Source organism: Thamnophis elegans, chromosome 12, assembly GCF_009769535.1.
Source record: "Thamnophis elegans isolate rThaEle1 chromosome 12, rThaEle1.pri, whole genome shotgun sequence".
NCBI lineage: Eukaryota > Metazoa > Chordata > Lepidosauria > Squamata > Colubridae > Thamnophis > Thamnophis elegans.
Genome location: NC_045552.1, coordinates 21,193,043 through 21,218,971, shown reverse-complemented (window position 1 = coordinate 21,218,971; position 25,929 = coordinate 21,193,043). Strand labels below are relative to the sequence as shown.

The 25,929-nt window shown below is 42.0% G+C and overlaps 1 protein-coding gene across 2 annotated transcripts; it reads left to right on the top strand.

The window, feature by feature from the left end:
* The first annotated feature begins 1,723 nt into the window (after positions 1 to 1,723).
* On the top strand, positions 1,724 to 25,929 carry LYPLA2 (lysophospholipase 2). Of its 2 annotated transcripts, none has more exons than XM_032227877.1 (10): positions 1,724 to 1,876; positions 11,583 to 11,679; positions 13,813 to 13,844; positions 15,311 to 15,376; positions 17,514 to 17,561; positions 18,305 to 18,375; positions 20,154 to 20,227; positions 22,030 to 22,131; positions 22,315 to 22,491; positions 23,208 to 25,929. In XM_032227877.1, exons 2-10 carry the CDS (start codon positions 11,602 to 11,604, stop codon positions 23,256 to 23,258), a joined length of 699 nt encoding a protein of 232 aa, XP_032083768.1. In that variant the 5' UTR covers positions 1,724 to 1,876; positions 11,583 to 11,601; the 3' UTR covers positions 23,259 to 25,929. The 2 variants fall into 2 exon arrangements, with proteins under 2 accessions (XP_032083768.1, XP_032083769.1); XM_032227878.1 differs by lacking the exon at positions 1,724 to 1,876 and adding an exon at positions 2,208 to 2,290.

The window sequence follows — 25,929 nt, the reverse complement described above, 5'->3', positions numbered from 1 at the left end:
AACAAGCACTGGCTGATTATTTAAAAGAAAGTCAAGAACATCTATTAATCGAAGTAAAGAACAAAAAACTACTGAAGGCCCAACAGACGAAACAAGAATACAGAAAACGTGATAAAATCAAGAATGGAGAGTTGGCAGAACAAAGCACTGCATGGCCAATTTCTGGAAAAAACAAAAGATAAAGTGGACAGTGAACAAACTTGGTTATGGTTAACAACAGGTACATTAAAGAAAGAAACAGAGTCACTAATCCTGGCTGCGCAAGAACAAGCTATCCACACAAATGCCATTAAGGCCAAAATCGAAAAATCCTCTGATGATGCCAAATGCAGACTTTGCAAAGAAGCTGATGAAACTGTTGATCACATACTCAGCTGCTGTAAAAAAATCGCACAGATTGATTATAAATTGCAGCACAATTCAGTAGCACAAATGATCCATTGGAATTTGTGCAAAAATTATAATATAAAACAGCAACAAACCGGTGGGAACATCAGCCTGAAAAAGTCACCGAAAATCAGATGGGGTCAAGATCTTGTGGGATTTTCGCATACAAACAGACAAAATACTGGCGCATAATACAGCAGACATCACACTGATTGAGAAAAATAAGGTCACAATCATAGACATCGCAATACCAGGTGATAGCAGGGTCGCAGAGAAGGAACATGAAAAAATTGCAAAATACCAGGACTTAAAAATTGAAATTCAACGACTATGGCACAAACCAGCAGTGGTAATTCCAGTGGTAATTGGCACACTGGGTGCTATTCCAAAACCACTGGAATTACATTTAAAACAGTTAAAAATTGACAAAATCACCATCAGTCAAATGCAAAAAGCCGCACTGCTTGGATCTGCACGCATATTATGAAAATACGTTACGACGTCCTAGGCCCCTGGGTGGGGCCCGACTAGTAACCAATGCCAAATCCGGCGAAACAACTGGCCGCTGTGATACAATTGTACAATAATAATAATAATAATAATAATAATAATAATAATAATAATAATAATAATAATGTCAAATGCAAAAAGCCGCACTGCTTGGATCTGCACGCATATTACGAAAATACGTTACGACGTCCTAGGCCCCTGGGTGGGGCCCGACTAGTAACCAATGCCAAATCCGGCGAAACAACTGGCCGCTGTGATACAATTGTACAACAACAACAATAATAATAATAATAATAATGGAGGGCAGTCACCTTGCCTGGGTTTCTTAGCCAGGGGGGCTTGTAAACCCGTGGCTGCATTCACTTTAGATCAGGGGTCCCCAAGACTTGGCAACTTTAAGACTGGTAAACTTCAACTCCCAGAATTCTCCAGCAAGCATAGTTTGGCAACTTAAGACTTGTGGACTTCAACTCCCAGAATTCTCCAGCAAGCATAGTTTGGCAACTTGTGGACTTCAACTCCCAGAATTCTCCAGCCAGCTAAGGCTCGCGGAGCGGCGGGGGGGGGAGAGAATCCCAAACTCCGTCTTTCGTGATGGCCCCCACACGATACTGAAAGAACGAAAGCATTATCAAAACGAAGGGGCAGGCAGGTGGAGGGGGAAGAAGAAGAGTACGGCCACAGAAAAGTTGCCGCAAGATGGCTGCGCCCTTTAGAGGCTCTTTCCCATCTTCCATCCTTTTTCCGCTTTCCGTACAAACCTAGCCAGAGCGTCACAATATCTTTCCGGCCAGGCTGAAGGTTTACAAGGGGTCCCCGCCCACTGTGTCTAGCGCGGGCTCTGGTGGTGTGGCGGAAGTTCCGGAGGTAGGGAGGGGGGAGGAAGGAGAGGGAGAGAAAGAGAGCTCGAGCCTGACTGAGTCTCCTCAGTCAGAAGAAAAGCCGGGTCGGAAGAGTCGGAGCCGAGAAAAGAAAAGAGGTGAGGGAGGCCGGGCGGGGAAAGGTCAAGGCAGGGGAGGGAGGTGGACGGAGGGAGGGAGGAGGTTCGGGATGGGAGCCGCGCCTCTCTCGGGTCCGAACCTAAGGGAAATTTTGGGAAGGGGGCGGGGCAGGCTGCCCCCCAAAGGGGCCGCGTGTGGCAGTTGGGGTGGGGGAGGAGCGGCCTGAGGGGACGAGGGAAGAGGCCTCCCCGGATCCAGGCAAAGGGCTCCGAGGAGGCCTGGCGCGGAAACGGGGAAGAGAGAGCGGGGCTCCGGTCCTCGAGGCGCCCGGGGTGGGAGGAGATGGGGGTGTGGGGATGGGCCGGCTGGTGCCTTTATTAGGGCCGGCCGAACCCGGGGCAGGTCGAAAAGGTGTGCAAGCGTTCGAGCTTCCCGATTCTCTCTCTAGTCAGGTGAGACGCCCGAGAAGCTGAGGGGGGGAAAGGGAAGAAAGAACGTCTGAAGGGGTTGATTGGGGAAACTGAGGAAGGAGCGGGGGTGGTGGTGTGAAGGGGGGGTGTTTGAGCCCTTTTCTTCTTTTGGGACATCCTGAGGTAACCAGGTGGCCTTCGCGAAAAAAGCGGCTGCCCTGTCGGTTTGGCTTGGCTCTTAACGGGGAGGTGGAGGAGGATTTTATTCACCGAATGGAGGAGAAAGCGTGTGGATGGATGAGCAAGGTCTAAAGCAGGGCTCTCCAAAGTTGGCCCCTTGAAGACTTGTGGACTTCAAGTCCCAGACCTGTTAGGGGAATTCTGGTACTTGAAGTCCACAAGTCTTCAAGGGGCCTGTTTTGGAGACCCCTGGCCTAAAAGAGTGTCCGAGAGGGCAAAAGACGGGTATTGCAGGCAGTCGGGCAACTGGAGAGGCAAAGGCAAGCCACACAATCAGGTGCGGCTTCTTACATCGTTGAGAGTCGGATAGGATAGAAGAGGAACTCTGAAATTTGCAAGAAGTTTTCCTCCAAACTTTCACTTGCCCTGTTAAAAAAAAAACTTTGCTTGGAAATGGAAGGAAGCAGGCAAGACAGGTCTGGCTTCCTTCTTGCAGTTGGTTGCTCTTAAGGGAAGATGGGGAAGTGAAAAAAGTTGGGGCTGGCAAGGAAGAATAATTTTCAGATGAAAGTCAGTAGTTGAGTACCCAACCGAGCATTATTGGTGGCACTGAGTGGTTGGTGTATGTATGCCTTGTCTTGGATAAAGCGATTGTGATGCCTAATGGGCAGTGCAGGGTGTTGTTATCTGATGCTATAAAAGAAAACAGATTTCATCACAGAAGCATTTTTAAAGTGATGGGACTTGTAGGAAGGGCTTTTAAGAAAAACAGCAGATTTCCAAAAGATACGTGTCTGTCACATATGTATTGTGAGTTTTTAAGCAGAAACCGGGTTTACAGTGTATCACAAAAGGTATGAGAATATTGGATATCTTCAAATCTCATGAGGAGGCAAGGTATAAAAATAAAGGCTAGTAAGAAAATCAGTTTATATTTAACAAACACATACAACCTGTTTGAATGCCCAACAATGCTTACAGCTAACATAATAAAGTAATGGGTTTGTGTGTGTGTAGGTTAAGCACTTGAATGCTTATTTAAATAATCCATCTGATGTTCTTGTAATAAATATAGTAATAGTAGTTTTGGTTGTAAGTTATTTATAAATATAGATATTTAAATAATTGAATGTGTCAATTTAAAACTTTCTGAACTTCCTATTTTGGTGCTCTTGTCATGGTTATATGTGAGACCGTTATTCTGTATATGTAATATCTCTTCTGATGAAACATCATGATATTTATAATATAGTTTATGATTTTGCTCATACATTAATGACAGCATGTTTTTTTCATTTCTATTGTATAGAAATATCCTTAGGACATGGGACCAAGATTGGCACCGTATCTTTCATAGCAGTCATATGCCTCTAAAACATATTTACAGGATGTGTACACGTTTGTCTGTTGCTATCATCTGATATTTGATTATAGATGTTCCCAAGCTTGTGTAACACTGAATTTAATTTGAACTCAATTTTACAAAAAATGTTTCAATAAACAAACAAAAAAAAGGAAAATAACAAGCACATATAAACTTCTACTCCGTGTTTTAGGGGCAGTTGGCTGAATTTCAACTTCAGCAGAAATTTGATTACATAAAGCTTGGATTATATAACTTCATAAATATCTAATCCTGCATCTAAACATGGGGCTCTGTCCCACTGGAGTTTCTATGGCTGATAATGGTTACTGGTTTTGTCTTCCATGACTTGAACAGTTCTCCTTCAAAATTTGTAATTTGGGCATTAGCCATTCTTGGAGTATTTGTTCCCACCTAAGGAGAATAGCTCTTTATTAAGAAATATTATACATACATACATACATACATACATGCATGCATGTTGAATAGACAAAAGATTGAAGCCATATGGTAACATGGGGAAAGTTTTAAGAGGAACAATTTGTTCCTCTTTTCATTTCCCAAATAACAAGATTGGTGAACCAAGCCATTTATGGTATCAGTTGATTTGTGGTACCCCTTTATATGAAACAATTTAAAATTTGTTGACTGCTGTATTACAATGATTTTTTTATTGATTAAAAGGACCAGATGAAGAGAAGTCCCTTTTTATTATATTTACCCTTGATTATAGTTAGATTTAAAAAATCAGTATCGACTTATTTTCATAAGGGGTTTCATCTTACCATAATTTCAAGGAAGTCTTCTCTGATGTCACCTTTGGATGAATAAAAATGATCATATATTTGCAGCCTAAAAATACAATAGCTGGTTGGAGTTGGAGGAGTAAATATCAGTAACATAGTACCTGTGTTAAGGCCACAAAAGTACTATAGACTAATGAGCTGGCTTTCAGGTTCTTTGGAAGTTTGCTCACTCATTGCTTTGTGATAGCTAGATCTAAGATCTAATGAAGAAACTAATTGTTGTTTTAGAATGTAGGGCCTTGTAGCAAACTCATCTCTGAGAACTATCATTTCTGAGCAAGCATTATAAATATTGCATAGCTTCCTTTTGTTAACAGGCCATGCAATTGAAATTCTGTTCACAATTGTGAACTGCTTCCCTCTTTATGCAAAGTTGGGTAAAGAACTCATTTAGTTCTCATTCTAATAAAGGAAGGTAGTATGTAAGAACCATGCAGTATTCATGCCAAGTTGCTTTTCCACGTTTTTTGTTTTTAACAACTGTATGGCTAACCAAATTGCTGCAGAATCTCACAATCTGACTCAGAAGGAAATTCTTTACTGCCTTTGAACATGAATTTATCTGATCTCCTTAATTAGCCAAGCCAATTAGTGATTGATGCTTCAGTCTGTGGTAACAAATTTCAGAAGCTTATTAAAAATGTTTTATTGTTCTCTTTCTACTGTGTGCTGAGCTTACTGCCGATAAACTTTCTTGTGTTACCAAAAGAGATGTCTACATTCCCCACTCTGTTCAACATTACCTTTCTCACATCTTTTCTTGTACTTTTAGCAAATGACCTTCGCTTTCATTTGGCTTATCTTTTTTGTTGACAAATAGAAGTCTGTATCCAGCCTTTCCACCAGTGATTCTGATCAGGAATTGATTGATTTGAATTTACAGTCAAGGACTAGAAGGAAAAAGAGAATGGTAGTAATTCTATCTGGTACATAGAAATTACAGCAAATATTCAGAATTCTTGTAACTTTGATTATTAATATATAGGTGTCCTGGAACCTGGAGGTTTTTTCTAACTTGTCAAAAGGATAATTATTAAACGTGTTGCCTCCTGGACTTTCTTTTGTTAATCAGACAATGGCATGAAATAGAAGTGAGAAAACCATGGTTCTTTCTATATGACATAGTGGACGTACCTGCAATTTTGTATCCCAGTCTTCTCAGTTCTTCTCACCTATTATTTGACCTACTAGGCTAGTTACCCAACATAAAATCAGGCATAATTAAATTCCTTGTTTCAGATAATTAAATGTACCTAGTATATAAGGTTTTTCCTTGATTCAGTTCATCATAGCTTCCTTTTTATTTTGCAACTAGGCTTCAGAAATACTATGGTTGGTCACACTGTCAGTGAGATGTTTAGACTGGATTAGGCATTTTTAGTCAGCTATGAAAGCTTTCCCAACGGCATGGGATAGACAGATATTACTGTTTAATAATATTAAGATCTTTGAAGGATGTAACCTATTCCAAGTAACACTGCCTTTTCAATTGCCTGATGGTGGTTTTGTCAATACTGATGGTGTTTTTAGTGGTGCTCCAGATGTTTTGGAATTGTACCCAAGGGGCCTATTATTATTTGTACTACCTTTCTTTTGCCACAGATAGTTTTGCTTCTATTTTCTCCCGTTCTTTCTTTTCTATTGTTCTATCTCCAGATGTAATGTTCAGTATCCAACTTTTTTTGTCTTGGTCCCAGTTTTTTGCTTGGTTCTTAGTTTTTGCTTGGGGACAAGAAGTAATTTTTGCAGATATTCCAATGCATTATTATTGTTACATTGTTATTTTCTTCAGTTTGTAGGATCTTCCTGCATCAGCTAACTGGGTGGTTCACTGTTTCTTCAGCTTCTTTGCAGATATGACATTTGCTGGATATCTTCTCATTGCTGGATTTATGCATTTATTTTTAAGGCTTGGTCTTGGGTAACCAGAATTAGTCTCTTTTGTCTCTTTCTTCAACTTTCTTGCTTTCAGCCATTGCCAGGTCTTGCTATTATCTCTTTGCCTGCTCTTTTTAATGTACTGATCATAGAATATTTTGTCTTGCCACGTGTCTATTTTTCGTTCTTCATCTGGACCAGTTTTGTTTCTTTGTATTCAGTAAAGCCTTCATATTGTTCTAGATTTCAGTGCACCTTCTTCACTGCCCTTCAACTATTCCAGTGCCCTTTTTTATTCAACTGTCTGGTGTATTTGCAACATTACACGCCTACCTGTACTCCTTGGAAAGTACAGTCAATATTGCGCACAGATGAAGGGCATGATTCATTGTCATTATTTTTCTGGTCCTTCTACCCAGTGTTTCTAGTTCAGCTTGAGGCAGTCCCCTGTTCAAGTTGTGTATCTAATGAGTAAATTGCCCAGGTGTTAATTGTGATGATGGCATTTCCTCCATTGAGATTGAATTTTAAGATTCAAAGATTTTCCGCAATTTTTGCGTTAATTACAAGTTGCCTATAAAATCTCCCAAAGGAGATTTCAACAATATGTGAATTGCTTGGCATGAATATTTCTATATGTACTTTGAGATGAGTAATTAGCACTTCAAATCAGAATAGACTTAGCCAAGGGACCACTAAGTGAATATCTCACAATTCCTCTCACCACGGCATTCATATTATAGCTAGAAGAGCATCTTATTGTGTTGGAGTTGGATGAAAATTGTATATATGGACAAGTTGCCTAAGAAATGACTTGTGTCTTAAAAATGTTTTATTTTAAGTTTCTTGTGGATCTGTACGAATGATGGGCAATTAACTTTCCCAAGGGCACATGAGAAACTGGGACTGTTGTGGAGGACTGAACCAATAGAGCTATGAAGGTACAAAGGCCTGCATACACACATATATTTAATTTTTCTTAAAAAATAGAATTCATCTTCAAAATAAAAGTAATCCACATGGGCCAGATAGGGAGAGCCAGAGGGCCCAATGTGGTCTATGAACTGTAAAATGCCCAGGTCTGGTCTATGCTGTATTAAGAGAAGGATTTGGGCTTTTAATAAAGGTAAGGAACATTGTGAGGGGAAGCTGGCTGGTAGATGATCCAAGTGAAGAATGTCATCAGTGCTTTGCATTGTAGAGAAAACTGAAACTGGGATTTCTTCTGCAAACCTAAAAGACTAGAACTTTTATCTATTCTGGAAAGGGTGATTTTCAGATAGATTGTGCAGTTTCTGAGTTTTCCTTTCCAGTGTTGTTTTCCTGGCTGTGATATTTTTCTCTTCTTCTGACTTTGCCAGCAGCAATAGAACCAGAATGTAATATGACTGCACTGCAAGAGACAAGTCACAGAAGACTTTCCGATGGCCCTTTCTGATCAAGCCATATGCTGTAGATAATATCTGGGGTAGTTACTGTTTTTTCCTTATTATCAGCTATATAGTAGTAGTGCTGTGGTGATAAGGACATTCAGTTCTTCATGTATGCCTGGATTGTTATTGGCACTTATATAAACAGCTGTGCCTTTTACTTGGTGGGCATAGGAGAAAAGTTTGTTTTAAACTTTGTTTTAAAAGTTTGTTTTAATTCGGTCATTGGGGTGTATGTAACTATGTTTAAATGAACAGTGCTTAAGCTGTCCTAAGTAAATGACTTCTTCTTGTGAGGTTTCTCAGGGTTCTGTACAAGGCGTTGATAAGACCTTCTCTTCAAAGTGGGTGAAACCTAAGCTTTGAAGTGACACCTGAGTTAATGATAGAGTAGCTCTTAGTTTGGTACTGGTTTCAAAGTGAGAAAGGCTTTTCACAATGATGGCAAAGTCATTGAGATGCAATATCCCCAAAAGTGAAAGCATTATAGAGAAATGTACATTCATGTTTTGCAAATAGAAGCATCTTAGCAATATCCTATTGATCTGAGAGAAGCTGAGGCTGTTGAGGAAGGTGCTAATTTATTTTCCTTCATACCGCATGTATAAAATTGCTGCTCAGTCCAGTTGACTGATAATCATTTATTATGAAATGTTACGTGAGGGAGAGAATTCATATCAGAGACAAAATGTTGCTGGAACTCTTGTCATTATCATCCGAAGAGGCCAATAGATTGAGAGAATTTTATATTTTTTTATTAGTTTGCCTTTTTAAAATTATTATTTTAGCTATGGGCAAATGTAACATTCTCTAGCTCCAATCAAAGTCTACTGTTGAGTCTACTCACTGGGCCAATGGTTGTAATACCCCAAAAAGTATTCAAGGCACGAGATTTTCTGTTCCTGCCAAATCTATGGCATTTTGTAATTTCATGGACTTTACCCATGAAACTTTCTTTCCAAGTCTAAGATAGCATTCTTGAATGTGGCACTGTGCAACACGTTGTACTTTAGATAGTATTTTAGTCTATCAATCTATCCTATCTACCCCTCATATCTATCTCTCCTATCTGAGTCTGTCTGTCTGTCTGTCTGTCTGTCTCTATCTTATCTATCGTACATGCTGGAATGTTGAGACTACAGCTCCCAAATTCCTAGCTAGCATGTTATTCTCTGGGAGTGTCAATCCCAGTGCAACTGAAGTGTGTCAAGTTGGGGAAGGCTTTATTAAAACATATAGGCAAAACCGCCCAGCAAAAGAAACCCAAAATGTAAAGGGGATTACTAAATAGAACTTCATTGTATCTCATAATCCAGGGGTTCCCAACTTCTGGTCCATGGACTGGCACGAATTAATGGCATGCCACAACAACATACCACGCAAACAAACAAAGCCCCATCCGTGGGAGGGAGGCAGCACATAAAACCATACCCCCTCAATCCAGGGAAAAAACTTTCCCTGGTGCCCAAAAGGTTGGGCTCCACTGTCATAGTCAACTAGGTGAATAACTAAATAAGAATTGGGGAAGAAAATATTTCCAAACTGGAGAAAAGTTAGGGTTTTAGGCTTCCTGTGCCATAGATGTCTCTCTCTGTGGATGGAAGGACATATGCCAAAAACATGTAAAATGCCTCCTCCCTCCAATGGCTTCCTTTGCCTGTTCATCAACTGGACTTTATTCTGATTATTGTTACCTCAAGGCTCTTTCACAAAATTGGTATAAAATAAATTACTGCATGTTGGCTTTCTTTTTTAAAAGGTGGTCAGTGCTTAGTTTAGGGGTAGAATGTTTAGGCTTTGGAATATGGGCCACTTGAATTGCTATTTTTTGTCAGGAAGTCATACTACATTGGTTAGACTTACACAACCTAACAGATTGTTCACTTATTTTTTGTAATGGGTAACTTAGCTAAAAATCTGGAAATGGCACATAGTGAATTTTTCATTGTAATTCCTGATACTTCGGGGAGTGTTAGAGGTAATTGCTGCCAGCAGGCTGGCTCTTTGCAGATTATATTTTACATAAGGAATGAAATGTGTGTTTTAGTCCTGCCACAGGCATGAAAGCTAGCTGGGTGATTTTGGATCAATCCCTCTCTTTCAGCCCAACCCACCTCACAGGATTGTTATTGTGGGGAAAACCAAAGGCAGAAGTATTAGGTACATTTGCTGCTTATTCTAGCAAAAACCATGGCTTGCAGAACTTGGGTGATATTTTATTGTTGTTGACTCAGGGTCCCCCCCCCCCCTTTTTCATTTTGCCATTTGTGTTTTATTGTTCTGAGACAATGAAGAAACTGAAATGAAACCAGTCAGCTTAGACTTCAGTGGGTTTTTAAAAATCTTTTTCCTGTTTATCTCCCATTAAAATAAAAGGCTGTTCTTCCTGTTTGTAATACTCTATGAGGTTTTTATATCCACAAATGAAATAAACTAAAGAAAAGTTGAAAACATTTGGAAGTAGTTTGAGTTTCTAAGATAAATCTGGAAAGAGGGAAGCAATAGCTAACACTGGGCAACCAATTCTTAATACATTCTCATGTACAAACACAAATACACACACTATGTGTGCAGTCTATATGTGTATACTAAACATATTTCTTTGTGTAGCTATGTTTTAATTTTTCTTTTGCAAAGGTATTATCATTCATTGTTCTTTATGTATACCTAATTTACAATTTATAGATATATACAAGAAGTGGGAAAATAATCTTTAATAAAATACTTTTAAAAATTCTTTAGAGCAATTCAGCAAATGAATTACTTGTCTAGAAAAATGTTTCCCAATCTGAAGCTGCCAGTTGGCCTTCAACACATAATTCTCAACCAGCATGCTGGCAAGTGTACTAATATGGGAAAGCTAATCTAAATATGCAGAACATGTAATGTTTAATACCTATGACTTATCTTAATCCCAGCATGTAGGTCATTGTCCAGTTGCAGAGAAAACTAAGACACCTTGGAGTGCTTTTCCTATTATTTTTAACATTCCCATACAAAGAAAAACTCTTATTGCCCCAGCAGGATGGAGCTTTAAAACATTTACTGCTTTTGACCATCAGGTGCAAAATGTTCTAGTTTAGGTAGTCCAATTCTGTTTTAGCAGTACCCTTGTAAAATTGTTAAAACATGCTGTTATGAAAAATATAAAATATTTTCAAAACTGAGTTGGATTTTGATATGAACTATGTCAAGGTTTTGTGAAGAACATTTTCTAGACAAGCACTGTCTTCAGAATAATTGAGTGCAGCTTATTTTTTCCTGAACTAATAGCCAAAGACATTCTTTGAATATGAATGTTCTGGGTTACAGTTGTTACTCAGGAAATGCTGATTTCATTAAAAATAGAGAAAAAAAACAAACTTTAAAATAGCAAACCCCTATTCTTCATTGTTTATGGACCAAGAGAAAACTGAAGGAGCCTGAGAGTGAACTTGTAGGGATTTGATAGGAAGCTGTGAATATTCTGGATCCTAAAGTGGTTTACTTACTTACAGCTCTGCTGTCAGTTCCTAAAAGGTAAAAGCTGTAGAGTATTTCTTACATTGAAATTTAAGGTAAATTAAGTGTTTAGAAGAAACATTTCACTCTCAAAATTCCCAACCAGGATCTGAATCACCCAGCTCTAGGAAGCTGATTTAATTAAATTAATGGGTTGTGTTTCTCATCCTCTGCAGGTGTGAATTGTATAATTGTATGTGCGGTAACAACATGTCTGTCCCCCTCCTTGCTGATGCTGTGACCGTTTCAGGGACAGAGCGGGAGACTGCAGCGGTAAGGGCATGCTGTTTTGGTCTTACCATCTGTTGGCATCCAGAAAGCTTAGGGAATTAATGGGTTTTTCTCCTTTAGCCCATTCTCTCTGCTGATACTGAAGGCAAAGGGATTGTTCTCCCCATAACGGGGAGGCTGTTTCTGAGAAAGGAATACTGCTGGTGGTAAGAATTTGATATCAGCTTTTTTGGAGGTTGGGGGGACTACAGAAGGAGATCAGCTCAGTTTCCTTCCTTTCCAATAAACTGTAAAATGTTGTTTGTAGGACCTCTACAAAATCTACCCCGTTGCCTCTGGCAGGTAATTAGTCCAACTGTATCCTACTGTGTTGCCCTCAGTGCTGTTCTCTTGCACTAATTAGGTAATAATTGACTAAAACCTGCTTCCTCCCCTCCCCTCTCCAGTTGTGGGGCTGGTGTGGTGAATTATTGTAGTAGGTAATACTGTGCTGTGGCACTGAACCAATGCTACAAAACTACTTTAATTTATTAGTCCCATTGCTGGCCTTGCCTGCAACTTGTGCCATCCAAACTCACCAAAATGTATTGCTTGCATTGTGGAAGAGAGAATTTTGCTTTCCCCTTCCCCAAGATCTAAAGTCTAAAATTCAGCTAGAGCAGTCATGAAGGCCCAATAGGTTTGCCAAGATTGGCTTATTTTATACAATTCTGCTTCCACAATATAACCTGAGGAGTATGTGGATAGGAACATAGCCATTCTTGGCACTGAAATCATGTCTTCCCTGACTATGGTTAGTGCTATCCAATCTGTGGATTCCTCCTTTTCATTTTTTAGCATCTTAAAAATTGGTCTTTCCAAAGCAGTCCGAGATGCACATATAGTAAACCATATACCCTGTACCATATTCAGCTCTTGTATGGCTTTTGCGCAGATACCACAAATGTGTGAGTCCTGATTTTGATCAAATTCAGCAGTACAATTCCAGCACTGGGACTGTATACTTTTTCTAGAATATTATTTAAATGTATATAACACACTTAAAATTGAGTTATAACTTTTATATATTGAGGGAATGGGTATGAATTTTTGGAGCGTTCTGCAGCCATTGGAACTCATGGGATTTTGAATGATCAAAAGTCCCAGCTTCCATCTAGTGTGAAATTCCATTGAGAAATGTTAAAATATTTAAATGCTTTCTTCAAATATGTATTGATAACACATGTGGTTCAAAGATGGGAGGGAAAGTCATTGTAGAATTTGAAATATCTTTGGCAAACAACAGCGATAATAGAAGGAGTCGATTATACGAAGAATGAAACTCAGGCAGTAGATGGTTTTCTAACCCAGAGATTTGTGACCAAGAGTGGGGAGGGGTATCCCATAACTTACAAAAGTTTCTGCTCTTCTGCACAATAATAGAATCCACAAAATTAGCTTTCCATTAAAAAAAGTTGTTGATCACACTCCAAAGTGACTTGAACCAAACTAGATCCCAAGATCTGTGCTGTGAGTGAAGCTTGATAACTCTCTGAGGGTTCCTGGAAACAGCTCCTTTGCCTTCTGGGATTTCATCTGGCACTGCCTGCTGCTTCTACCTCTACTTCCACGGTCTTTAGGGAAATTGTTCTCTATAGCAATAGAAGCTTCACCTCTCAGGAAGCTGAATTCTGTGCTCTGGTAGAATCATTTTATATCTTGCTTTGGTGGAAAATCAGAATTGAACTAGGAAGGAATCAGGGAGAAACCGGCGATGGCCATCTTGATTAAGTCAAAGATGGCAATAGCTTTGGCCCAGCTGGTGCCATGTAAGGAGAAAGCTTTCTTACCTAGGTATGAAAATTCCAGATGAAGGAATTTTGCTCATTTAGTGAAATGTAATAAATATTGACAGATATATTTGCATATTTTTTCCCAGTGAATCATCTTGTTGGGGAGAAGGCATCATGATATGACGGTACCTTGGTCACAAATGATTCAGTCACACACATCTTCGTTTTCATCTTCTTCTAACTACCTTAGGTTGAGTGATTCCTGCTTCTTCCCTTCTGCATAATCTATTTTTGTTTTGAAACTAATTGACCTCACAGAACGCTTCCTGATTACAGTAGCTTTGGTAGCACTTTCTTGCTTGCTGAGCCAGCTAATGTGCTTATTTTCTACTTGACTTTGCAGGTCATTTTTTTGCACGGGCTCGGTGACACAGGGTGAGTATTGGGGAAATCTGGCTGTATAGCTATGCTGGTAACGGGAGTGGGTAATGGGAGTTGGGGAGGCAAAACCCCCTCTGCATTTCCTAAACCTAGATTGGGGAAATCAGGAGCTGGAGGTAAATGTCGGTATTGTAGCCAACATAGGGAGCAGAATATTAAAGGATTGGAATGAGAAGATACTGAAATGAAGTTGATGAATTTAGAGTTTAGAACCTAGTTTTTGCATTGAAAAGAACCTAGGAACTGTTGGTCCATCTAGTGCAGGAGTTAACAACTGTGGGCTAATGCAGCTCCCCAACAACCCAATTTGATTTTAAAATGGACAAATTTTGTGGCATTTTCATTTGTTGGCTTGTTAAAAAAATTAAAGGTGAAGAGCATGAATCTTATAGGAGACAGACTAATTCCATTTCCTCATTTACATCAATCTAACTACAAAAACTCCTGCCCACTTAGCAGTCTCCTGTCCACCTAGCAGTTTGAAAGCATGCAAACGGGAGCAGATAAATAGGTACCTCTTTGGTGGAAAGGTAATTGCATTCCATGAGCCTTGGCATATGGTCATGCTGGCCACATGACCACAGAAAGGGTCTTCAGACAATCCTGGCTCCCTTGGCTAAGAAACTAAGCACTGCTGCCTAGAGTCAGATACAAGAGGATAAGGGAAACTTTTACCTTTATTTTTAACTGAAAAAACCTTGGTGAGAAGACCTGTGGAGGATATGTGGGGAGTGTGAGAGGTGTGGGTTGGGGAGGGTGCACAAGAAGTACTGCATGGATCAAGGAGGGTTGAGACCATACAAATGTAAAAGAAGTAAAGAGGGTGCATGAGAGGTACCATGTGGTTCTGGAAGAGAGGTACTGCTTGAGTTGGTGAGGATGTATGAGTGGCTGTAGCAAGCCGCAAGGACTATGGGAGAGTGCACTGGTGGTGGAGACTTAACCCAATGATATTGTGATATTCCCTGCTGGCTTCCCCTTTGACTTTCTGGAGATGCTGGCATAGAAGGTTGCTAATGGTGGTCCTGTGATCACAGGGCACTTGGCAGGCAGCTGAAAGTGCAAGTGGGTTGCCAAGTACTCATATTGCAGTCATGTGATGGGAGCGTTGCTGAGATGGCTGGAACTCTGAGTACCCGAAATAGCCACCATTTATTCAGTGCCAATGTAACTTCGAAGAGTCTGAACAAATGGTGATAAGTCAAGGACTACTTGTATATCTGGATGTTGCGCTGATATGGGGATATGATCTCCTCTACCAAGCTATCCTCACTGATGCAGTGTTTGGGAATTTTGGAAAAACCAGGCACAGATCCTTATCACAGCTGGCAGATATGAGCATATTCCCAACTGCCTTTTTCAGCAGAAAGAGCCTCTGGGATGATCAGTGAAAAATATTTGCCTTTTCATGTTTATGTTGGATGGTGACTTGACCTGTTTCTTTTGCCCTCCCCCTTCAGGCACAGCTGGGCTGATGCTCTGTCTTCCATCCGGCTCCCTTATGTGAAATACATCTGCCCTCATGCGTAAGTATCACTGTTATTCTGTTTTTAAAATGCAGGTTGAGAAGCACTGAATTTCACCCCCAATTTGGTGATTTTCCCTCAGGGATGAAAACATGAAAGCACCTGTTCTATGATATTAATGCTACCACTGGCCATACCTCTTGTATCTTTTGGGCAGGGCAGAGAGATGAAATGTGGTTACTGCACTGAAAAGAGTACTGTTGCTTTTCAATAAAATATTTCCATGCTTCATTCCATGGCTTTCAGGGCAGTGTACAATCGATATAACCATCATTACAAAAAATGCAATAACCTAGTGTTTTCCATAGTGACTATAACATGCTTGGATTCTCAAATACTGGATTCTGAAATATTCTCCCTGATACATTAGGAAATCCTAGATTCCTGGGAAGAACTTGATGCAAATGAAGGCCAGCACCATCTGAAGACCTGGCAGATGCCACTTCACATTGTTATGTATATAGTGATGATAATACCTTCAAATCACAACATCTGCCTATCTCAGGTCCTTTTATCCACCAAATAAGTGGATAAAAATGCCAAATCCAGTCTAAACATCAGGCTGACTGTAACCAACCATAACAGTAATAATATACGTTTGTAGCCACCACTACCTAAAACAATAAAAGACCACCAAGGGACTCATTCACCATCATCTTGTGCTAAATTAGGACTTTATCTTAATCCAATGATAGAAAGTTTAATGGTGGGCAGGGATAGATGTTGCTATTTGAAAAGAGGGTTGCAAAATCAGGAAAAAATAGTATCAGCAAGTGAGAGAACTACAGGTTGCAAGCAAAGTATAACAAGCCAAGGTATTATGTCGCTCAGAAATTGGCATATACTTCTGATATCTGTTTTATTGCACATTACTCTGATGTATTAGGCTTTCTCATGCTTCCCTACTGCTCACTACTGTGTAGTTCTTAGAAGTCTGCAAACTAATGGTTAATAATGGTTAAAATACTGAACTATAGCTATTTTCCCTTTGACCCTATTGTCTTTTCCTGCAGCTTCCATTTTTTTCACTCCTACTTCTTTAATAGACTGAGGAAAAAAGACCTATTCTGATCTCTTTTAGGCTTGAGTTTGCTGGCTGGAATTATGTGCAAGAGGTGACATAATTTGCGCCAAGAAGTTTCATTAATAATTTATCCTGATTATGTATGCTTAGCCATTGTATTCTCCTCCCTATTAACAGCTACTAGGGATCCAGAATTCAGACCATCACAAACCTTAGCTGAGCCCCAGCTCTCTATTTGGCCATGTACAGAATTCCAAACGTGAGACCTTGTTAGCAATTGAGATTGAGATGCAATGGACAGGAAGTTGATGAACCCAATAATGAGCTGGAATGCATTTCTCACATGAATATCTCCAGATCCTGAACAGGCAAACAGCAAGGCCAAAATGAATTGGGGCCTTCAAAGGAACTGTACAATGCTGCTTCATCCTTACACACACATAGTAAATATGAGAGATGCTCTAGGAAAGTATGCCGAACTGCGCCTGAACCTACCACCAACCCTCTTGCCTTTCTTGATGTTCATCTCTTACCTTAGAAGATTGTCCCAGTGGTTCTTACAGCACATTCTGCGGCTGATTCTATGGCGTCTTGCTGTTAATCCTGTTGCTTGAGCTTCCGTGAATGGGCAGTAGGCAGATACTCCCCAGTCCCAAAGTCAGTGTTGCTGAGGGCAGACTCAATAGAAAGAAATGGTGTTGTGTTTCTCAGCTGCTTCCTAGCAAAAGCACCAAGCCCAGGATCAAGTCAGTCCCCTAATGGTCAGATCCCAGGGTAGTTTACTAGGCAACCACACCAAACACAGCTTGATTGAGCAGGGACTCTAAATGAAATAGAGAAGGGAGAAGGAGAGCAGCTTTGCTTTCTCTTGCTTTACAAACCTGATCTGCCTGAAAAATGTCTTCCCAACTGCCAGTTTTATGGGGAAGGTTTAGGCTATAGTGTTGATCTAAACTGCTCTTGTGGACAGTGCCCAGTTTAGAGGAATTTCGAGAATGTTGCTGTTACTTTTTTAAAAGTATGATCTTTTGATATTTATCATTTTTAAATTCCTTAGCCTTCTTACCTGTGGCCCTACTAGAATTATACCCCATTTTCTGTTTCTCTTTGCAGGCCCAGGATCCCTGTCACTCTCAACATGAAAATGGTTATGCCCTCCTGGTTAGTATTAAACAATATTCCTTGTATTATTAGCAGCCAAACTCTTCTCCTGCCTTAGGAGCAATGGGAAAAGCTCTTGGAGAAGTGATTAGGGAAAAGGTGAAGACTAATGGGTTGGTAGAAATTTGGAGAGAATACATGGAATTTACTCATGGAAGTATTCACTTAGTAACATTAAGTGTGTGATGTAAAAATGGCCTTCTTACACAGCCTTATTATAATCTTAGCAGAGTTTATGTATTTTCACTTGTTCTTTTTGGCCTTTTTTCAAATTGCTGCCTGCCACAAAGCTTCCAATTAAGCTTTCTCCAAACTGCTACCCTCCAGATACGAGATAAATATCATGACAAGGCCAGCTGGTGGGAGAGGCAATCCTAATGTTTTGGATTAAAAGTTGTAGTATCTGTTAGCTTCAATTCTGGGCCATGACATGGACCCTATTCTTACTCACCATATCAGATCAATCCTGATTACAGTCCTGTAATCTGGCATGCCTTCACCCAAAAGTAGAATGGAGTTGGTCATTTTATGCCTCTTTTTAAGGTTTGGTGGAATGGAAGTCAAATGAATGATGCTGAGTGGTAGACAGAATTATGCCCCTGTTTCCAAATGCTGCTGCTGGAGTTCCATGCGGCCAAGTTACCATGCACCATAATGCTATGCCAAGGGCACTTATTTGGCCCCAGATGAATGTCTTAGAAGATATGACAGTGATGGTCTTTCCTTTTTTCTCCCCATTTCAGGTTTGATTTAATGGGGCTAAGTCCGGATGCACCAGAAGATGAAAACGGAATTAAAAAAGCTGCTGAGAACAGTAAGAGAGGCGTTTCCTTGGGCATCTTCCGAATCGGCCCACATTTCTCTTAATCATAATTTCCAGTGGTTGGAAATCAAGATAGGTGATTGGGGTCGTTTCCCAAGGCTAAAAAAGAACTCTGAAGCCTTTCTGTGTTTGCAGTTACTGCCTAATTCACACAAAAACTAAAGCCAGCAAAATGGCCTGGAAAATTTAATTCCTTGTACATCGCAGAAGCCAGATGTCGAGATTCTCCAGCTGGGTGAACACTGGGCCTCCTCTGCATGGTACTTTTTGAAGAACATATGCAGTCCTTGGGAATGTGCAGACATGCAGGTCATAAATCTGAATAGAAAAACAAAATAAATCTTTGAGGCATGAGGGGATCCAATTTGCCTTGGAGCATATATAACCTTGCTTTTAGAAAACACAATGTGTTTAATTATGTCAGGCCCATATGTCAAATAATTTATACCCTGGTTGGACAATTCAGATGATCCTACTGAATACCCAGTCTCTCCTTTTTGTGGCCCTTGCATCACTTACAGATTATTCTGACTAAATTCAATGTTCATTTTTTTTTGTTTTGGGATGTGTATATGGAATTACGCAAAATAGCTGCAATTTTAATGCACTTAATGAGCTTTTCTTTTTTTAAAAAAAAAGATGAATGCCATTAGAGCCCCTTCCTAAGGAAAGAGCCAACATTGTGACAATAATATTCAGAGTGATATAATGATAGCTTCCACTATTCTTGGAGTCCAGGAAAAAAATAAATTGTAAAAGGTGCAATCCCTAACTGCCAAAAACATTGCCTGCCGCATGGGATGTGTGGCTCCTTAAAGCAGTCGGCCTCTACCTGCCTCTTGTCTGCTGACCATAGTTTCTGGGAATTGCACACACCTGGAGGGCCCCAGGTTGGAGAAAGACTTCTCCTAACTGGAAGCTTTCCCAGATCTAAGACAAAGACGAAAAGACAGAATCTGGGCTATTGTCCAAGAGACCATGTCATTTCCCCCTGAGCTACAGCCCTTCTTTGATAAATGTAAAGGTTAATGATGGCAGGAAAGGGAGGATTAAGAAAGTCTCGGTTTGCACACCTGGCACTTTCCCAATCTCTGCTTATTTCATGTGTTCATTTATCGGTAAAACACCCTCCCTCCCAATCCCTCTACTACTTACATTGCTCATTGCAACAAACCAGAATTAATATGATGCATAGTAACAACTAAGGAAGAGCAGTTATCCAATAGTCAGGTAAGAGGAGCTAAAGTAAAAGCATCGAATGAAATATATGTACTCTATGAAAGAAATGCCTTCCTAAACAAGGGCTTCTCCAACTGGCAAATTGCTGCCTGAGGAAATAACCCAGCCTCCCAGGGAGTTCTAAAATTCAGTGTGGCCAGAGAGTAGTTCCTTTCTTCAAGGCTGGCTGAAGAAGAGAGTCACCATTCTGCCCTGTGTGGTCATTTGAAACCGCTTCCTTCCTAAGGCAAATTCCAGAGCTGTTTTGCAAAACCAAAGTGGTTGTAATGCTGCTGTGGACTTTTGCACCCACCCTCACCATCTCCCATGGCTTCTTGCAGCATACTCCCCATTTACTTGCATTACTGTTCTTTGAGTGCTGATTCTGTAGCTAATTCAGCTTGATTTTTTTTTAAAAAAATGTGTGTGAGGGATTTCTAACAGCGAACCACGCCATAAATCCATATTAGTAGACCTATTTGCTTCACAACCATTTCCAACTCTGTGTTGACTTGTAGTCAAACTGTCTCTTTTCTCTTTCTGCATTCCAGTTAAAGCTGTAATTGACCATGAAGTAAAAAATGGGATCCCAGCCAACCGGATCATCTTGGGAGGCTTTTCACAGGTGGGAACTGATGGGGCGTGGAGGAGGCAGGTTTCTATGCTGACTAAGAGTAGACACCTCGGGTCTCCTTTATGGGGTGCCCGGGAAGCAAAATATATTTGAGAGTCCAAACTTGCTCCAGAAGGCCTTATTTTGAGTCCTGCTGCTTTATTGGAAAAAACACATGTGCAGCTTTGTTAGGCCAAGTGTCAACCATACTGCAAAAAGAGGTAGAGTCACATGAAAAAGGAAAAAAAGAGAACAGCTAAAAAATTAAATTATAGTGATGTAATAGTCATGTTAATTAAATAATTGGAGCGGCACGATGGTTCAGCAGTTAAGACACTGGGCTTGTTGGCTGGAAAATCACAGCCTATTTTAGCAATAGCAATAGCAGTTAGACTTATATACCACTTCATAGGGCTTTCAGCCCTCTCTAAGCGGTTTGCAGAGTCAGCATATTGCCCCCAACAACAATCCAGGTACTCATTTTACCCACCTCGGAAGGATGGAAGGCTGAGTCAACCCTGAGCCGGTGAGATTTGAACAGCCAAACTGCAGAACTGCAGTCAGCTGAAGTAGCCTGCAGTGCTGCATTTAACCATGCGCCACCTCGGCTCTAGAAGGCCGAGCCTTCTAGAGCTCTAGGCCAGTGATCCCCAACCCCCGGTCCGCGGACCGGTGCCGGGCCGTGGAGTACCTGGCACCGGGCCGCGCAGCGGCCGGGGGCCATGATCGCTGCAGCGGCTGGGGGCCATGATCGCTGCAGCGGCCGGCCGATTCCTGAAAAAAACCTAAGAGCGCCTGCGCAGCTACGTAGGGCTAGCGTAGACAGTGCTAGTAGCGTAGCCTTGCGTAGGCGCAGTTTGTGCTACGCTATCTACGCTAGCCATACTGAACTGCGCCTGCGCAAGGCTACGCTACTAGCGCTGGTCATCGACGCGCTCAGCGGGCCACGGTAAAATTATCAAAGGCTGACTGGTCCGCGGCGATAAAAAGGTTGGGGACCACTGCTCTAGGCTACAGGGTGACATCCCGTCCCCGCCCCCAGCTCCTGCCAACCAAGCAGTTGGAAAGCATATAAATTCAAGTAAATAAATAGGTACCACTTCGGTGGGAAGGTAACAGTGCTCCATGACATCATGCTGGCTACATGCCTACAGAAATGTCTTCGGACAATGCTGGCTCAATGGCCTTGAAATGGAGATGAGCACCGTATTGACTGCAACGACTAGCGGAGTAAAATCCACAGGACTTCTTTCCTTTCCTTTACCTTAATTAAAGAATTGAGTTGTACAGATTACAGGACTGTAAAAAGGGAGGTAAAAAGTAAGTTCTAATACAAGCATATAGTTCATACGTCAGTTCAAAATTTAATTGAGAACTTCCTCCTCTCCCACAAATTCTTTTTCTTAGAAGCTTCTAATTCTTAAGATCCTGGGAAACATGCCTTTACACTTTGCAATAGTGTCTGCTAAGCTCCTCTAAGCTAAGAATAGAGACAGAATGGATTTTTAGCACTCTGATTATTATTTTTTCTGGGGCTTTTTTGGTCAAACAGTTTTTTCTCAAATACTCTTATTCAACTTCCCTATAGAAACATTCAACTTGCAGACAGCTAATGATTTTTTTTCATTTATGAGATTCTGATAAGCAATTGGAAAGGAAGGGTTTCTTTAGGCCCATGTTTGGGAACGGCATTATTTGCTGTGAAATGGGGTGGGGGTGGGGGGAAGCATTAGAGGAGAGATTGGGGAAAGACTTTTGGGGAGAAGATCCTTACTGGAATAAGCTCTGACCAGTTTTCTGATGTTGTGCTTCAGGGTGGCGCCCTGTCCCTCTACACAGCACTCACTTGCTCTCACCAGTTGGCTGGCATTGTGGCCCTCAGCTGTTGGCTTCCCCTGCACAGGACTTTCCCTCAGGTAGGTGGCCTAACCTCGCTTTTGGAACCGGGGTGGGTGGGGGACGGGGGAGATGCATGCTGGGCCAAGGTCTGTTGGATGGAATCACTCCTTTGCAATGACCATGGCAAGAGACCAACATCTGTTTGTGGGTGATTCACAGCTTACCATGCTGCTGTTGTTTTTTCCTCATGATGACTGCAGGCAGCAAATAATGGTGTGAACAAGGATATCGCCATTCTGCAGTGCCATGGTGAGATGGACCCGATGATCCCAGTGCGCTTCGGAGCTCTCACTGCAGAGAAGCTGAAGGGGGTTGTGAATCCTAGTAGAATCCAGTTCAGAACCTACCCCAGAATGATGCACAACTCTTGCCCTCAGGTTGGTTGGTAGCCACTCCGCTTCTCATAGCTGGGCCTGATTGCAAAAAGGTTCAGACTGAGATAATGGGGTTAAGGTACCTTATGTTGCCTGACAAGCTCTGTCCCTAGATCTTGGATCTTCTTAGTTTCAGCTGGCAGCAGCTGGAAATGGATCCCTTTTTTGTAGAGGTCTCTCTTAATAGGGAAGCCTTTCTTATGTAATACACACTACAGCTTTCTAAGAAAGTCTCCAGTATCCTGTGGGATGAACTTGAATTCTATGTTGGACTTTTGCACCTGTCTGCAGAAATTTATAAAAATGGGTATTTAGGGGCTCAGTGACTAAGACGCTGAGCTTGTCAATGAGAAAGGTTGGCAGTTCAGCAGTTAAAATCCCTAGCGCCGCGTAATAGAGTGAGCTCCCATTACTTGTCCCAGCTTCTGCCAACCTAGCAGTTCGAAAGCACGTAAAAAATGCAAGTAGAAAAATAGGAATCACCTTTGGTGGGAAGGTAACGCTCCGTGTGCCTTTGGCATTTAGTCATGCCAGCCACATGACCACGGAGACGTCTTCGGACAGCGCTGGCTCTTTAGCTTTGAAATGGCGATGAGCTCTGGGGTGTGCTAAGCTTGGGGACTAGGAAGGGAGGCATCCATGCTGTTAGGGTGGGTCTGTCTGTCTAAGATGGCCTCAAGAAGTAAAAGAGTATTTTCCGTCCTCTTCCATCTGTGCAGGAGATGATGGCCGTGAAAGACTTCATTGAAAAACTGTTGCCCAGGATTTAAGCTGAGCTAGTCAAGACTGTTGCAGGGAGAGGAGACAGAGGTCACCAGCTTTGATCTTGAACCCTTGACCTGTTGGCTGCAATTGGAAGCCATGGCAATCCACCTCCTCACCAGTCACTCGTCTCCTTTCTCGAGCCTTCCCCACCCGCCTGTGCTGTCCCCCCTCCTGTGTAAAGGGAGGGGAGAGGGCCCTTCTCTCCCACATGGTGGGTGAAGGTACCAAGTGGTTTTAAGGTACAGCTGGGATCCTAATCTTGCAGATTATTATTTCAGTCACCTTTCAGTATTTCCCTATTCTCTCCTCTCTCCTGTTCTGTCTATTCCCCCTCCAAACCCCCCAAAAAACCAAATCTAAACATAAACTGCCTGCTGTGGCAAAGAACTGCGTGGTAGCCAGAGGCTTAAAGCAAAAGGTATTAAGAGACGGTGTTCTGGCTATTGCAGTACTTTCAAAGGAGTTTTATAGTTCAATCTTCTGAACTGTCCATCAAGCATCCTTCCCCTCATGATGCTCAGCCCGTCCCACTTCATATTTCACTGGAACCATTTTAGCAGTGCAGGGCGGGCTCAACTCAGGCCAGGCAAGGCGAGGCAGAAAATTTGTTTCTGCTCCGTGCAGGCTACCGGCTTGCTAGGCTCTGTACTACATATTCTCCAAGCTTCCATTAACAAAAAGAGGAAGAGTTGCATTGTGTTGAAGAGCCATGGCCGGCCGGTCCCCCAGATACAGTTTGTAACTGGGGCAGCTGCTCCACCAGTCCCTGCCCTGACTGGAGTGATAAAAGTGGTGGAGAGGACCCACTGCGCCAGGAATCACTCCACGTTGTGTGTGTTATGGACTGTTTTTGTTGTGTTCTATCCTCTCATCCACACTGCCTTTATCCTGACCCATGGGATCCTTTTTGTTTTGTTGGGATCAAGAGAAAATGGCGATTAAGGGGAGTGGACTCAAGATGGCTCCGGCCAGTAGGCCTCTCTTAGCGTATGGTCTCTTGACAATTCCACTTACTGCCTGGGCAGTGCTCAGACAATGGTTGTTTTAGCCTGCTATGCTCCTGCCCAGTCACACCAAGCAAGTACAAGCTGGGTTTTGGTGTGTGCCATGTTGCCAGAATTGTGCTCCTGCCACTCCCCCCCCCCCCATTTCTTGTGTGGTCCCCTGAGTCCATTGTCTCTTGTTTCCTCCTTGAGATCAGGCTTGTGCCTCAGAGCAGTGTGCTGTTGAACAGCAGCAATGTTTCTTTTCCTTCTCTCCCTTGCTCCAGTCAGTCTGTCTGTAGGGTCCTGGAAGCCAGGGAGAAGATGCAACTTCAAAAGGAACTCCCTTCCCCCCTTCTTTTGTTTTGGTGAAGGGCTAGTCTTGTCTTGTGTGTCAACCCACCACCTGTGTGCAGACTTTGCGCCCTTCTCCATGTCCTACACAGGCCTTGTCATTGGGCAACAGCAATAAGAAGACCCAGGACTAGGTCAAATCTCTCATTTCCCCTCCTGGCTTTTGTGATGGGACAGAGACAGGCTTACCCAACAAGCCATTGAGATTCCGCTTTTTTGGGGGGTGGGGAAGAGCTAAATTGAGATACTTGTGAACTGCAGCTCCCTCTCATGTCCCATGCTTGGTAATCCAGCCAGCATTGCCAATGCCTTCTGCAAAATTGGCTCATCTTCTCAGAAGATGGACTTGTGGAGATGGCATGAGTGTGGTTGTTGTGTGGCAAAGCATCATCATCTAGTGGAAAGGGATCCACGGTTTGGGCAGATGAAGAGGCCTGGCCTCTTTGTGCATCCCCTCCCCAGCAAAGGATCTCCAGTTTGCAGGGGCATCTCAACCAGAACCTGATTTGTGAGCTGAGGGCAGCTCCTATTCCCACAGGTCATAAGTGGTGGTGGAAACGGATAATGTCTTGAGCCTCCTATAGGAAAACAAAATATTCCTCTGCAGCTCATTTGTGTTTCCCCTGTTTCAAAGGAGTGGCCTCTGCAGCTGTCTGAGCTGCGCTTGGAGGTGCTAATGGATAGGAAAAACGCTCATGCCCACTCTTGCCACTGAGTATCACCAGAAAATAGCAGTCAAATTCTGAAATGGTAAAATGAGCTGTACCACCTAACAGACTACAAGTGTGTGCAGATATCATTCCTAAAGTTTCCATTAAAAAAAGAAACCTTTGCAAACATAACAACGCATAAAGGGAATCTTGGTTCACCCTTTCTGCTTATTTTTTTTAAGAATATGGTTTGTTTTGCTAAATTTGGTTCTGCATACATTTGCAGCCAGAAGGGTTGCAGCCTCCTTCACCATCTCCATGTTCTTCTGCATTTCTGCACCAAATAACACGCAAGGGGTTTTGTGGGGACAGGTCAGTTGCCTGTTGCCACCACCGCTCAGCTCCTCTCAGGCCCTTGACTTGCAATGCCCTGCAGAGCAAGTGGAGAGATCTCTGCTCTGGTTTCTGCTGGCTCAGTTTCCTCCTTAGGCCTTCCCAAAGCTGCTGTCAACGTGGCCTGCATGGTATAGAAAGGATGGGAAAGAAGACGGAAGCCTGAGGAAGAAGATGGCTTCTCTCTGTCCTTGCAAGGGGATCTCAACAGTCTCTTCTCCCTTTCCCTTTGTCTTCCTCGTATGTCATTTTAATTTTTGTGTTCCTTCAAGATTAAACAGAAACCATCATTGGTG